Source organism: Nylanderia fulva, unplaced genomic scaffold, assembly GCF_048542155.1.
Source record: "Nylanderia fulva isolate GAGA-0341 unplaced genomic scaffold, ASM4854215v1 Scaffold71, whole genome shotgun sequence".
Lineage (NCBI taxonomy): Eukaryota > Metazoa > Arthropoda > Insecta > Hymenoptera > Formicidae > Nylanderia > Nylanderia fulva.
The window spans coordinates 464,084-480,756 of record NW_028190819.1 but is presented as its reverse complement, the minus strand read 5'-3'; the positions used below and the strand labels follow the sequence as shown (position 1 = coordinate 480,756).

The 16,673-nt window shown below is 28.5% G+C and overlaps 2 protein-coding genes across 4 annotated transcripts; one reads left to right on the top strand and one right to left on the bottom strand.

Annotated features, from left to right (window-relative positions):
• Position 1: 1 nt before the first annotated feature.
• On the bottom strand, positions 2-5,636 carry LOC114937372 (tyrosine-protein phosphatase non-receptor type 11). 3 transcript variants are annotated; one of them, XM_029310817.2, is made up of 11 exons: positions 5,350-5,636; positions 4,612-4,734; positions 4,331-4,525; positions 3,872-4,034; positions 3,267-3,379; positions 2,709-3,060; positions 2,188-2,358; positions 1,947-2,117; positions 1,429-1,645; positions 944-1,095; positions 2-853 (listed from the first exon to the last, which is right to left on the bottom strand). In XM_029310817.2, exons 2-11 carry the CDS (start codon positions 4,686-4,688, stop codon positions 695-697), a joined length of 1,770 nt encoding a protein of 589 aa, XP_029166650.1. In that variant the 5' UTR covers positions 4,689-4,734; positions 5,350-5,636; the 3' UTR covers positions 2-694. The 3 variants fall into 3 exon arrangements, with proteins under 3 accessions (XP_029166650.1, XP_029166639.1, XP_029166645.1); XM_029310806.2 differs by having other exon boundaries at positions 5,358-5,636; XM_029310812.2 differs by lacking the exon at positions 5,350-5,636 and adding an exon at positions 4,805-5,327.
• An 890-nt stretch (positions 5,637-6,526) lies between these two features.
• On the top strand, positions 6,527-16,525 carry LOC114937454 (uncharacterized). The gene is made up of 5 exons (XM_085488772.1): positions 6,527-7,041; positions 9,748-10,216; positions 10,660-10,925; positions 11,233-11,773; positions 13,913-16,525. The coding sequence occupies exons 1-5, from the start codon at positions 6,937-6,939 to the stop codon at positions 14,332-14,334; spliced, it is 1,803 nt and encodes a 600-aa protein (XP_085344898.1). The 5' UTR covers positions 6,527-6,936; the 3' UTR covers positions 14,335-16,525.
• Positions 16,526-16,673: the final 148 nt, after the last annotated feature.

Genomic DNA, 16,673 nt, shown 5'->3' with positions numbered 1-16,673 from the left:
GAAATTTTCTATGCAATATAATTTTATGCTTCATATATTAACATAAAAATAAAAAGAAATTATTTTATAAGCTAATGTTATATAAGTTTTAATCTCCGCTAACCGAGAGTTCGAGTTTCTATATTATATAGTATTTTTATTATAATTTTAACATTTTAGAGATATAGTATATGGAATGAAACATATGTACATATTACATATATATATATATATACAGGAAAAAATAGAGAGTACCAGCAGTCTTTTAGTACAATATTTTCATAATCCATTATCCATTCATAAAAGTAACATTATATAAATCGTCGAAATGTATAAATCTTTTTCCTTTTATTTTAAATTATATATATATGTATATATATGTGTGTGTATGTGTGTATGGGCGCGCATGTGTATGTGTACATAAATATATATACTCACAATTCAATTGTTTAAAAAATATACCACGAGTTTTTTATACTTGATAAAAAGTATATTTAACAAAAAAAGGCGAAAATAAATTCTCATCTGCTACTTAATAAACGAGATACATGATCATATCGCATTGCAATTTTCTTGTAACATCATCTAATGATCGAGAAATAAAGAAGAGAGACAGAAAGAGAGTAAGAGAAAAACAAAGAAAATGAGAGGGAGTAACAAAGCCTCTTCTTTGCTTTCTCAAATATATATGATCGAAAATACTTCCTAACAAAAATTACTTTGGCCTCAAACTATAGGTAGATGCGGACAATGACGAAGGAGTTGTCGGTATACACGTGAGAGAGGATGTTTCGCCTATGATAGAATTTACGGAAGCGCTCGTCTCGCTCTTGTAACGAATATTAGTGTATTCTCTCCCTAACTGAAGTGATTTCTGAAAAGAGAGACGCTCGATTAATCAGAATAAATCAATTATTTATGACATCGGCACACGATAATAAATTATTTATATTAAATTCCGTACCTGTTCTGCTTGCATTCGCTGAGATACAGTCTCGATATAATGCAGAACGGCGAGGTAAACAAATTTATATTGTGCTTCCGTCTGGACCATTCCTGATCTTTGCGAACGTATTCTTTGTATCGTGCGTTGAATGTCAATTTCGCAATCGAGACCTAAAGAAAATATCACCCGCAAAATTATTAATTGAAATTAATTAAAATAATATACTATAATTTTAAATATATATATAAAATTAAATTATATATTATCATATATTAAAATTATTAATAATAAAATTAATATATTAATTAATTAAAATATACAATATTAATATATAAAAATATATTAATTAATTAAAATATAAATTGATGAAAATTTAATAAATTGATTAAAATATTTTCTAATAAATCGTAAAAACTGTTATAAACTATTATAAAATTATGATTTGCTATGTATATAATTTTAGTAATATTTAATTGTTTATTCGTTTTCGTTATTTTACTTACCATGACGTTTGATTTGATCTAAAATCATGTCAATAACGATGAATGTGCCGGTCCTGCCAATTCCAGCACTACAATGAACAAGAATGGGTCCTATGCATGGTACATTCTGATTATTGGACGCCAAAGATGTAGCGATCGATTCTTGTCTGGCGTTTACATCGTGCAGAAAATTCAGCACACAGCCAGGATCTGATGGAACACCATGATCAGGCCATGCCTATTAATTAATTATGCCATTTAATTATTAATTGTATTTAATATTTTTAAATCTCAATGTTTCTATTGATAAAATTTATTATATATACTTTTTATATATTTAATTATCTTAACGGAATGACTTATTACATTCTTTCCATGTTATTATATTAAAAATCAATATTATTGTTAAGATAGTTATTACAAAAATATTTTAATAATAGATTTCTGCGATTACTTAAGAATAAAGATAAAAAATAATATATTAAAATGTTTAGATTAATTCTAAAAAATATTTATAATTATATCATCAGATACATTACTTGAAAATGGTAATGATAAATTCTCCTAGACTCCGAGAAGTTCGATTTGGATCCTTGTAGGAGAAATTCACGCAGAGTATAATCAGCAGTCGAGGTTCGCGATACAGCGCGCACTTTCCATTCGCCATATTCAATTTCTCCTTCTTCCGGCCAGTAACGCGCGCATTTATTCTAGAAGAAAGAAATAAGATATCCTCCGCAATTTAATTTTCTGTTCCGCAGCACTTAAAGGTTTATATACCTTTGCTCTCTCCACCTCCTTTGTCGTCATAACAATCACACGAGTATTCTCTTGATAGATCATGTGCCAAAAATCTTGTATGGTATTCAGAAGACAACCTTGTGTGGCTATGTAACATTTGCCAAATGACGTCACGTCACCGCCACCATTAATTGGGTCACCTTCCTCGTTCTGCAAAATAATTTTATATTAAAATATATATAATTCTAAAATTATTGAATATGTTCTTTCTTTGATCAATTTAAAATTATTTTCAATTAAATATTTCAAAATATCTACAATTTTAAACAACTGAAAAAATGAAAAATTTATAATAACTTAGATTCAGGGAGAAACGAAAAAAATAACAGTTATATATTTATTCAACTAATCTCAAATTAAATTTAAACTCGAAACTTAGCTATAAAGATATGTTCAATATTAAAAGAAAATGTGAAGGCAGGATAAATGATTAATCCATTTAATATATAATCTTTCTCGGGAAAAATGTAAGACATCCTGCGGATATAGAAATGTATTACCTTTATATAGTTAGCATTAATATAATCAGCTCCAGGTATGGTTGGATCCACGTCTTTTAATCGTACCCTGGTATGATCGAAGGGTAAGATATTTTTGTAACGATTCTTTGCACGATTCTCTGAACGTAAACCTTCCTTTCTCGAAAACAAATGTCGACACTCCAACTGCTGCAACGATTCAAATTCTTCCCAGAAGCCAGCTTTTCCTTTAGCACGACCTACTCCACCCTCGTTATTTCCAGTTGCTCCATTCCAGCACAGCCAGCCATTGGAACAGCCATTTTCTTTGTGTAATTGTTTGACTCTACTCTCAATACCACTAGCATTAATACGTGTTGCATTGAATGGTTGCCTGTAAACAATAACATTTATCAGGTAAACATTATAATTTAAATATTATATTATAATATATCATACATATTATAATTTAAACCTAAAAAATAATATATATAGATGTAAAATGAGAAAAAATAAATTTGAAGAAAATTTGTTAAGTCTAAAATATATTATTTTATTAGAAATATTACATATATTATTTGTTATAAATAAGTTTCTTACCGAAGATGAACAACACTCCCAGTTGTTTCAACCATTGGATTTCGTTTATAATGTTCTATTAAATCACTGAGACTGTCGAATTTATGGCCACCACCTACGTCATATTTGCCATCCTGCAATATTAATTAATTTTTATATTACATTTATTTTTCAACATTCATGTATACATATATATATATATATATATATATATATATATAATTTAATTTCATAGAAATTTAATATCATAGAATAATTAGTATATAAAATATTTTTAAATGTATATATGTATACACATACATATGCACAATCAAATGTCCCTTTTGTGAAGTTAAATATAATGTTTCATTATAATGTTCAATATAATTTTAATATAATTTTCAATAAATTTTGCCTTTATAAATAATCAATATAAAAAAACCACAGCAAAAATTTCTATTAATTATTACTGTTTTCGAATTATTTTTTTTCTTTATGAAACATACAATACTTTTATTCCATGCACATGTATCATCGAAATAAGAATGAGGCCTAAGAGAAAAATTCACAACAGAGACATTGTTTAGTTCCCCGACGAGCTCGCAATGCATACATTCAATTGTAATCTTAAATATGAGACCATTAACCTGTGATCGTATCATAACATGCGTGACGCGATCGTCGGTGCGTACAGATAATACAAAATCGCCAGGTTTGCTCTGAGATTCGCGCACCAAGAAGGATCCATTTTTCCCGCGTTCCAGCATCAATCGTTCCGCTTCTTTCGCCGACAGATGACCGTGAAACCACCTTGAACCACATTTTTACTATTAACATATATGATGTACTAAATCGGTACATGCAAAATATTACTAAAGAATAGATTCAAGTATGTTAAAAAAAATTACTAAAATAGACTTGAAAAAAGTAAATAAAACAATAAAGATATCAATAAATAAAAAATATATATACATATAAAATAAGTATAAAATAAAATAAAGATATATAATATAATATAAATATATAAATAAATAATATATAAATTAATCACACAGATTGAGAGCAGATATGTATAAATATGTCTATACAGAAATACGTAAAAATACCTTTCAGTTGTGGGATCGGCACAATTCAGAGGATATTTAAGCTCGATGATTTCGCCATTTTTCTCGCGCAATTGCCCACCGTTTTCCATGTAAAACTGTACCAGCTCGGAAAGCGTGGCAAATTTTTCACCGCCATAAAGATCGTAAAAGTCTCCTGTATTCTGTATCTTAATATGAGTCACTTCGCCATTCCGTCTGAGAAGAAGATAAAAATATCTCATGTTAGATATGCGATGTATATATACATAATTCGTAGAATTGTGTTTTTTTGTTGTAATTACCTGACAGATAATGTGAAATCACCAGGATTCGAAGAGCTTGGTCGTGCTAAAAATGAACTGTCATATCCTCGTTCCATTAATAGACGCTCCGCTTCTAATCCAGTGATATTGGGATGAAACCATCTGCAATACAAATATATTAATGTTATTTGCACTTCTCATGCACATACATATATAATATTATTTTCTTTACATGATTCCTGATTAATCGCTGAATTGTCATTGAACATTTAACATTTTTCTTTCCTCTTAGGTCTCTTTTCCCCAAAAATCTGACAAAACTACAACACTTCTCTCATGTTCGGAACGATCTCAAGGCAATAAATGCAACAGTTGCAAATTGGAGCAAGCGGAGAAACAGCATCATACCAAAAATGGTAACAAGCACACACAAATGTCGCGCTTTGCATATCAATTAGCGATGACGATGTATTTGCAGCTCGTTCCTTTGTCCTCGCAATTAATACAAAAATATACGCCACTAGTTAGAAAACGCGAGTTCATTAAAAATCGCGTGACGTTTGAACTGTCAAAAATAAATACTCAAGTGCGGATTATTTAATTTCACACATGGAAGAATTCGCGGAATGTCGAGTGACACTTAAAAAGAGCGAGGACTCTATTTTGTTCCGATATAGTGCGGAGAGAAAAAATCTCTGACGAGTCGACGAGAGAAGAAAAAAAAAGACGAGATCGCGAAATCGCGTATTCTCGGAATAATAATAAAAAAAATCCTGCCTTTTTACCTGCGAGATGCCATATCGCGATTTTGTTGGGAAGCAGTTCCTTGCAAATCGCAAATCCAGGAGTGTCGGGTTAATTCATAACGACGATCCCTTCGGGAAGACCCGCGCGAATCCGGTCGCGCGACACTTTGCGAATTCGGGGATCGAATGTCAGGCCGAGGACAGCGCGGTCGCCGTTGACATTTTTGACATATCTCGTGAGATATTCAGCTGTATTTCGGTGCACGCGAAAACAAAAAAAAGGGGAACCATCATTTGATGCGGCACGAAAGCATAAACGTACGAAAATGCATGTAGATCGGCCTGTTCTGCGAGAGAATCTTCAGGGAGGAGTAAGTGTGTGACGTAATGTCCGGTAGCCAATAGAACGCTTTCGTGCCCAAAGATCAAAAAATCAGTAGAAAATTAAATAGCGGAATTTAGGGCGCAAAAAGCAAATTTAAAAATGAAATAGGGAAAAAGAGAGAGAGGGGAATATATTAAGATAGGAAGATAGAGATTAGTTATCTATAGTAAAATAGATCTGAGATTAAAGGGGGAATATATTATACGGATGATATAAGTAGATATATGTAGATAATATATGTGATAGTAATAGTAGAGAATAGAGAGAGAGAAGGAGTAGTAAGATATATAATAGATAGATATAGGTATATATATATAATATAATATATATTATATTAATATAACATATATCACATATAACATTATTAATTAATTATATTAAATATATTATAATATATTATTTATTATATTATAGACTTAAAATATGTCACATTCAACTATTTAATTAATTTTACATTCCTTCTTTTATTTTAATTTTATCAATTGTTAATTCTAAGCTATGTAAATATAAAAATATAAAAGTTCAATTATCTGACAGCTTGCCAATCAGCTGTCAAGCTGCCTTGCTCTGATTGGTCAATTCGCAATCCGCAATATAACACGATTTAAACAAATTTGCATTTTTGTGCATATGCATTATGCACATTTGTGCAATTTTGTTGTATAATGAATCCCAAAGAAATAGAAATAAATAATTTGAAAGAGGCTTTTCCGAGCGAGTAGCTAAATTATCTAGGCTGCGCAAATTTTCGACAGACTCGGCCATCTTCGATACTACTTTATCGATGCTTAAACGCGACGACATGTGTATATACATATATATATATATATCACTAGTGCCACGTTGGCAGTCAAGTTTGTAGCAGCACGCGATTTTCGCGAGGAGAGAGAACGCGTGAACTGCGTCGATTTTCGCACCGGCGTTCCCGGATTTTCGGACGTCGAAAATGTGAAAACGTCAAAGTGAGGAACTGTCAAATGAGAACTGTCAAAACGATCCATCCAAGCGCGGACGGGAGACGGTTCGCTCCAAAGGTGGGGCAAAAGTAAGTTCGACGGAGTGCTCGTGTGCGTGTGTTTGTGAGAACTTGTGTCGGCTCTTCTTCGAATTATATACCCTGCAATTTTACGTTCGCCGGAGAGAGGATCGCGCAGTCGAAAAGCGGGTTTAATGGCAGCGCGGTGGTGAAAATTCGCGCGACACCCGGGCTTTCTAACGTCAGATCAGATAGTTATGTCGTCGGACATGAACCTGTTCGATTTGCTGGACGACTCCTTCCTTAAAGGAGACGTCAAGGATGAGCTGTTCGTCGATGATTATGGCGACGACGTCATCGCGGTAAGTTATTGCCTCATCCTCTCTGGAATTTCGTTTCTGACAAATCTTGTGCGGGATTTTTATTTTTAATCGTCGTCAGAAAGACGTTCGCAATCTCTCTCGCTCTCCTTCCTCTTGTTTACTCCACAGACGTCTAATTATAGAAATTTATTGAGCTATATATTTTACACAGCGGTTCGTTTAATTTAGGGATTGTTTCAATAAATAATAATATTTATAATTAAAAATATAATATTTTATATTAATAATTAATGAAAATTAAAAGCGTAATATTTAAAGAAGCCTTCAAAAATATTTACTTTCTACATCAATTGTATATCATTATAGTAAATCTAAAAAAAATTATTACAGCTCTGCGAAATTTAACACGTTTTGTAAAATCGATTGTTTTTATTTTTTATGTTCTCGAAGAAAGTGATTTACTTAATTATTGTGATTGTATTAATTTACGCGAAATATGTTTCGTATGTTTTTATATAGTATATACAATAACATTTTATATATATATAATATATATATATATATATATATATATATATATATATATATATATATATATATTAGAATACTTTATTTGATTTTATTAGACAATTAGTACACATATTAAATTAATATTTATTAATATCTATTAATATATGAAGAATCTCTATGAGCTTATGATTACATATAAAATAATATATTAACTTTTATTTTTATCTCATTTTTTTGGTTAAATGATACTTAATTACATTTATATCTCACAGGGAAGAAATAAATTAATAAAAATGTATTACAAAAAATTATAGCAAAATATTTTTGTATTATATTCTATTTATTTTTTTTTATAATAACTAACAAATAAAAACTTTTGTACATGAGAAAGATTTAAATATTTTAAATTTCAGTGCCTTTAAATATACTGTGAAAAACATTGAAACTAAACTGGAATCAATTTTTGTGTGAATTCACTGATTAAATCGATTATCACGTATTTAAAACAAAACGTGATTTATTATTATTAATTAATTAATTAATTAATTAATTATAATGTATATATGTTTGACCTTTCGTGCATATTCGATCAACTATTCATTTAAAAAACAAATAATACATGATGGTGAATTATTAATTCATTGATTAAAATTCGTGATATAATAATATTATATTGTACAATTTAATTCATTATTAAAAATTACGCGCGCCTTTCATTAATAAATCCGGTTATATCGCGAAACCGCGTTTGATGTACGTTAACATATGGTACGAATAAATTCGCACGTGCTCTCTTTAATAAAGACGCGCCGGCACTTATTAAAGATAAGGAACGGAATCTCATTCACATTTATTACTTGCGATATTTATTACATTTCTTTCCTTGTTATATGTGAAACAATTTACACCGCAACTCTTATAATAATACGATTATGTCCGGTTTTATTGCAAAAAATCACATGTCATCCTTAATATGTCACTTGAATAATGATACGATATTGTTATAAAAAATATTGCAAAAATATGCACCTTTTTCGTAGCAAAGTTTGTCAACAAACAGTGTCGCAAATGCAGATGTTTTCTAAAAATATTTGATTAGAGTCGACTTTTTATTTGACATATGGTATGTAATATATAGGTGTCAATTCATTTTTACGTAATATTTCACGACTAATTTATATTTTTTTATCTGCCAATCGATGATTTATATCAAACGTAAAAGATTTAAGATGCTTCTTTATTTGGTGCGTAGAAAAAAGATACATTTTATAAAAACAATTTATTTTACTTAAAATATTTTATATATTATTTTATTTTATTATTTATATATTTTAAAATAATTTCTTATTATTAGTGCATATTAAAATCTTGTTTCTTAACATTTTATCATATATTTGTATATTATTATATGTATTGTTTCTTGTTAGAACAATGATATGTTAATTATTTACTAAAATCGTAATAATTATTTGGATTCTAAATGATTAAATAAATAATTTTTTTCTTCGGACAGATATAAATATATACAACACTTTTATATGTATATTTACAGACTTCAAGTCACTTTAAAGATTTTTTTAAATCTCTTTCAAAAATATGTTTGGACTGAAAACTTATCACGTACAGAGTTTATACTTCGGCGAATGACCTTCGAACAAGTACAGTTAGATTACGGAACTTTTCGATGGCTGTCTTAAACTCTACATTACATACCAATACACGATGTAAATTGTTTTATTTTTTTTTCATCGATACTACGAACGTTATCAATAAAATTGAAATTAATAATACATTTTTATTATAATAATATCAAAATAATTATTATTACGTTATAATTTGAGAAAAATATATATATATATATATATATTGCTATTTTTATTTATTCATGCTTTTTTCTGATAAACAATATTTTATTATTTTATTTTTATCAATGTAATAATATATGATAATATAATACATATTCGAGCAAGAGGTGAAACAACATATTCTTATTTATTTTTTTTTAATTTATTTTAATTTTAGATGCTTATTTGTTAATCCAATTTAAATAATATATCAGTGCATAGATATTTTTATCAGCATAAATAATTTGTTAAATTTCATACTTTATAATATTAATAAAATATTATATATATATATATATATATATATATATATATATATATATATACATATCGATAAAAAAATTATATGTATTAAAAAAAGAGCAACAAATACATGATTACAATATTACAGGCGGAGGAATGTCCGACGAATTCCGATGACTTATTCGCCTCGATCTTGAAGATGGAGGAGGATTCTCAACTGGACTTCAACCTAATCGGCAAGGATTTGGACAGAGTCCCGTCCTCTTCATCGGATAGCGGACTCTCCAGTATACTGAGTCTTCCCTATGAACAGCAATTGAGTCCGTTTCTGTCGAGGGCTGACAATAATGAGGAGGAGCAGATGGAGATGGAGATCAGCAATTCCGATTTAAGCAGTTCGCAGGACCTTGCGGACCTCGAGCTCGCAGTTAGCCCTTCTCTGGGCAGCGTAGATAGCCCCATCAGATCCGGGATGAGCTCCAATATCGGTTCACCGGCCAACGATGCGGTCGAAGAAATGGATTATGAGCAAACCTTGGTTGCTGTTGTAACACCAAACAATACTACGCCGAACATAAGCGCTACTGTTGCCACAGAGCAGCCGATTTTCGATATTAGTAAGATAGATAGTAGATATTAGTATATTATTTATTATTTTATTATTATTTTATTTTTATTTTATTTTATTAGTATATATTTTTATCTTATTAACAAGAGATTTATTATTATTATTTTATTTTTATTTTATTTTATTTTATTAGTATTTATTTTTATTTTATTAATAAGAGATTTATTATTTTATTTTATTATTTTATTATTATTTTATTTTGTTTTATTTTATTAGTATATATTTTTATTTTATTAACAAGAGATTTATTATTATTATTTTATTATTATTCTATTATATTCAGCGAAATATTTCTTAATAATACTTTTTCAACTTTTACAAATGGATGTTAATTTTGTTTCTTTATATATTTATAAGGAAATATATTTATATGAGGAAACTTCAATAGTTTAGCGGGTAAAGTGATAAAACAAATTGTTTCAATCGTTACAGATCCGGCACGTAAACAAGAAATTCGTATCACGCCGCAGGAAAATACCCTGAATGTTCGCAACTTGGCGTGTAATAATGGGAAGCAGAATATTCGACAATTGATACGCGTCACTCCGGTAGGTTCTGGTAATCCACGGTCTATCCTGTTGCCAGTGAGTCTGAAGGACATGAAGGAAGTTCGGACCATTAAAATTATGACTGCAACTCAGGCGAAAAATCTGAAAGGCTTCAAGATCAATCAGAACATTATTAACAAACCTGTTCAGGTGCGCAATATTTAAAAGAATCTTTACTTATCACCTAAAAATCATATAATCATAATGTATCCATATATTAATAAATTATTAATATTATTATTATTATTAATATTAATATTATATAATATTAATTATTATTATTAATATTAATATTATATTTAAAAATAAAAAAAATATTTTAGTATTATTAATAAATATAATTTAAATAAAAATTAAATTAATAAATATAAATTAAAATTATGTTAACACATCGATATTATTGTTTCTGACATATGTAAGTGTATTAAGTGACTTTTCCACGTTGCTATTAAATCAGGTGAGAATCAAACAAGAGGATTCCAGCAGCGATAAAGGTAGCAACTCGAGCGACGAGGTGCCGTCGGAAACGGATTCGCCGTATCCGCGGTTGAAGTTGAATGCCGAGGAGAAGCGACTGCTGCAAAAAGAGGGCATCACTTTGCCCAGTCATTATCCACTGACGAAGCACGAGGAACGCGAATTGAAGAGGATCAGGCGTAAGATTCGCAACAAGATATCCGCGCAGGATTCACGTAAGAGGAAAAAGGAGTACGTGGACGGCTTGGAGGATCGCGTGAAACAGTGCACGGAGGAGAATAAAAGCTTGCTGAAGCGGATCAAGGTCTTGCAGTCGCAGAATCAGAGTCTGGCCGGCCAGTTAAAGAGACTTCAGGCGCTCATACAAAAGGGCAACAAGAACGCCCAACCGGCGACTTGCCTGATGGTCCTCCTGCTTTCGTTAGCCCTCGTCGCGTTGCCGAATTTGCGACCGCACTCCAATAATAATAATAATGATCTGACGCAAGACCAGGAGCAGTCGGAGAAAACATCATTGGCCGGTAAGTTTTCTTTTCTTTTTATATTTAATAAAGTGTGTATAAACTAATTATTTCTGTATTAATTCTACATTTTATTGCTGATAATTTCCAACTCTGTAGATGGTTACATTAATAATGATGATATTTTAATAATATATTCAATTTTACAAAATTAAAAATATAATATTTTGTATTTTTATTTTGCTTTTTTATGTTTAATAATATTACATATATTAATAATATTTATTGTTCTACTTGTGCTAAATTTTTTATTTATATATTAAAATAGTATTAGAAAAGAAAAGAAAGATATTTACGAATTATATCACTTATTATTACTAAAATACAATTAAATAAAAATTTAAGAATAGCATTATCGTAAATATTTTTTAAATAATATTCAAAATTGTTGTCCTTGATTTACACATCATTATTATGTAACTACAAAACAGACAAAGTGCCAACAACGATAGTAGAATATGACAGACATTGATAAGAATATTTACAAGGCTTTATATAATAACAGATTAATGTGCCGTTTCAATTGGGATTTTTTACATTAAAAAAACCAAAATTATTAAAATCTTGTTAAAGATATTGCAAAGTAAAATTATTATTAATTTATATAATTTCTGTAAAAATATATACGTTTCTCTTTATTTTGGTAATAATAATATATTATTAATTATCATTTGAAGAAAAACGCTTTCTTACGTACATAATATATTGCGTATCGATTTCTTATCAAGTTTTTTTCGTTTATTTCGTAGTATTGAGCATGAGCAGAGCACACACAGCAAATTCTTCAATGTTGTCGTAATTGCATATTGCAAGAAACAGCCGACATGGAATTTTACATGTTGTTTAAGCTCATAAAATAAAAAGAAATAATAAAAAGAAATAATAAATTTTTGTTAGGTTTGAAGACAATATTTTATTATTTTTATTTTATTTTTTATTGTTTTTAATTATATTTTCTTTTATATAATTTATGAAAACCCAGTTGAATTTTTCGAAGTTTAACATTTTTTAAAATTTGATTTAAAAATTACTTGATTCAAATGTTAAAAATAGGACAATTTTTATTAAATATTATATATATATATATATATATATATTTTTATATATTTTTATATATTTTGTATATATATTTTTTTAAATATATTATATATTAGTCGTTCACATGAAGCAAATGGAAAATAAAAAAGTTATAGATAGCCTTAATAGATAAGATAGTCTTGATGTTATCTTAATAGCTATGTTATTTTAGGAATTATGATTAAGAATGTTTTAATGTTATCTTAACGATTGTTACCTTAAATTATTAACGATAGGTCAAATTTATCTATCCGTTTCAAATTCCTTTTTAATTCTAATTTTTATCTGAAATATTTTCTTCCTGAAAATGCAACGTATCTAAAGTATTCTCCTATATTATCTTCAATGAGATACTCTGTAAGAACCGAAAGATATCTCTATAAGATATCTCTATAAGATTGTTAAAAAGTAGTTTCTCTACTTTCTTAATAAAGTAGAACACTGATAGGTCAAATTTATCTATCCTTTTCAAATTCCTTTCAATTCTAATTTTTATCTGAAATATTTTCTTTCTGAAAATGCAACGTATCTAAAGTATTCTCCTATATTATCTTCAATGAGATACTCTGTAAGAACCGGAATATACCTAAAGGATTGTTAAAAAGTAGTCTCACCACTTTCTCAATAAAGCAGGAGAGCATTGATCTCCTTTCGCTGACCTATTTATTATTCAGATCATTTTTTGTGCACAATTTGATATATAAATATTTTTTTTCAATTAAAATATAGCAGCAGTAATAGTTTATTTTATTGTTTATATATATGCAATATCAATTAATTAAAATTTTATATTTTTTTAAAATAAAATATTTTATGTAATAAAATAAAAATAATTTTATATTCAAAAAATATTGCAAAAAATATGCAAACATTTTATATATGCATATTTATTTCATACTATAATTTTACTACAATTATATATAAATTATAAATTTAAAAAAAAGTATTTGATAAATATATATACAAATATATATTTATATATTTTTCTCAATTGTACCTCTGATCTGAAAATAAATTAATTCCATTGCACGAGATTTTATGACAATTGTGTTTAAATTTTAGGCCGCTCGAGGACGCTATTGTACACGAAACAGCTAATGGACGAGGAACTGCAGCAATACAGCGAGGAGCTGTTACAGGAAGTCGAGGGCCTTCTGGACCACGATTACAGCCCGGCCATGCAGATGCCTCTCTACAAACGTGCCCGCATCGAGAGTGAAGCCGTAAGCACCAAGTACGTCTCCTCGATGAACCACGTGGGAGGAACGCTTGGTTTGAAACCGCATCTCATCATCTCGAAAACGAATAAACAATATATCGAGCCGCCGTTGGACGATGTTTGGCCGCCGCCGAATCCTGGCGGGCAGAAGACCGTCAAAGTGATAAACAAGCTCGAAGCTCTTGCTAATAACGAGCTGAAAATCAACATCTCTGACACTGACGGTACTAGAACAGTTCTTGTCAAGATGCCTCATGATAAATAAAGCGAAATACATTTCTCAACAATGGTATGCTATAATAATCTATGAAAAATAAGTAGAAACACACAAGCAACGATAAATGAAACAAAAATTTGTTTCCTTTGTTTTAAGATATTATTATTGCCAATTGTTTTAGTATTAAAGGAAATCTTTCATCTGAGCTGCATTCAGAGAATACAATGGTTTATATATATATTAGATGGATCTGGCAATTCAAAATAATTTCTTAAAAGCCCAATTATAGTGCAATCAATGTATTTTCCAAATATATTTGCTATTGGCTTTATTGTTTACTTTACAATATAACGATTTATTGATTGTTAAACTGTAAACAGACCTCAACAGTTAAATATACTAAATTATAATTAAATCTGAATTTTTAAAAATATGTCCGCCACATTGGACCCGCAATATTGTTTTTCGTATTTTTACTCTTTGATTTATAATCAATGTAATTTAAATTGGAGGACATCTTTATATTTCGGTCTGGTTTTTGAGATTTGGGATCACTGTGGCGGCCATAATCCAATTTTTTGCAGAAATATTTTCTTTGGCTAAGATAACATATATTATATACATATGTTGTAGGCCTTTTCGGAGCAGAGAAAAAATATCGGGGCCATGATCCGCGATTTTTCTCTCAATAGACAGTCTGCCATTCATCGTCCTATACCATATCGTATTTTCTCTCTGCTCGCTCGCATATTTTCTACAATATACTGTGAAAATTGTCCAAGAATTTTTAAAAATTAGACAATATTAAATATTTATTTATAAAAAACTTATACAAATACTTATTATCAGAGTCTGGAATTATATATATATATATATATATGAAAAATTTTTGTAAATAATTATAATGTTTGTCATAAAATTTATGACGTATTATTATAGTTTTAATGTTAATGATAAATGCAATATCACTCTATTAATTAATGAAGATATAAACAGACATGTGTGAATCACATACATTTATGATTAGATATCTATGTAAATAATATATTCACACATATAGGAGTAACACCTATTGTCAAAAAGAAGTAAATATAATAATAGGATAATAGGATGATGTACACATGTGCTAAAATGCTAATGTGTTAATTGTATAGTCAATAGTTCCAATAGTTTTTATTTTATTTTTTTTTATTTTACTCAATCTCTGAACCTACTCGATCCTTCCTCAGTTTCATATATATTTAATATTGTCATTTTATAATCAAGGTACAATTTTAATATTGCCTACAACATTTTGATGTCCAATATAAGTTTTTTTCCTATTTTATAAAAATAAGGATAATAAAATTGAGGAAAATAATAACTTTGTGGTTGGGCTACGATCACAAGTTGTATTTTATACGTCAAATACTTAAAAATATCTTAAGTAATTTAAGAGTGTTTAAAATACCTAGCATTACGTATATGTGTGTTTATGTGTGTGAATACAATATGGACAAAGGAATCTTTTTTTATAAAAAGGACTTTGCTCCATTTCCATTAGACTTCATGAAATTCAGTTAACGTATACTTGCATTTGTATATGTGTGCGTGTTCTTTTTTATTTATAAAGTACAATTTTATTGATAAGATGCCACCATATTATTTTCCTCGATTATTATTACTAATACACATGTATGTGTGATTATATAGAAGTGTGATTGACAAAAAAAAAAATATATATATATATATATATATTATATATGTCAATCATGTCTATATATTTATTTTATTAAAACCATGTTTAGAATAAGTAACATAGATATAAGAGTTATGATATATGATCTACATGCAAATGTGACGATATAAGTCATTGATATGTGTAAATCACTCATGCAAATATTTGTGTAATATTTTCATTCACACGAGTTACACAAAATAATGAGAAACGAATTATTTGACTCTATAATTTTGCATGTAACAAATATTTCAGGCGAGTAGAAACATGGCATGATTTTTGTCGAGTTTAAAGACTGTATTATATAAAGGAAATATATATTGATTTTAATTTTCGAAATATTACTCGCTTAATATAAAGGATAATTTTTTCTCTTTTTATATTTTATTAAGTTAGATTATATCACAATTTATTTTTCACTTATATCTATACTTGAGAGAATATATAACACACGAATAAATGTATACATATATATGCACTACGTGCACGAAATTGTAAATAAAATATGTTATTAAAATGCAAGTTTTTATTATATTTATACACACACTATTATGTAGAAATATTGATAAGATATTGTCAGAAAAATCACTGAAATAATGTAAGATTTAGATTAATAACAAATTAATTTTGTATATATAAACATTCTAATGTATTCAATGATTAAACTTTA

Coding starts and splice junctions, on each gene's coding strand:
- LOC114937372 (XM_029310806.2), bottom strand. Junction 3,061..3,266: donor GGGAGTGTTGTTCATCTTCG/GTAAGAAACTTA, acceptor TATTGTTTACAG/GCAACCATTCAATGCAACAC. Junction 1,646..1,946: donor TTTATCATTACCATTTTCAA/GTAATGTATCTG, acceptor ATTAATTAATAG/GCATGGCCTGATCATGGTGT.
- LOC114937454 (XM_085488772.1), top strand. CDS start 6,937: ATGTCGTCGGACATGAACCTGTTCGATTTGCTGGACGACTCCTTCCTT. Junction 7,042..9,747: donor ATGGCGACGACGTCATCGCG/GTAAGTTATTGC, acceptor ACAATATTACAG/GCGGAGGAATGTCCGACGAA. Junction 11,774..13,912: donor GGAGAAAACATCATTGGCCG/GTAAGTTTTCTT, acceptor TTTAAATTTTAG/GCCGCTCGAGGACGCTATTG.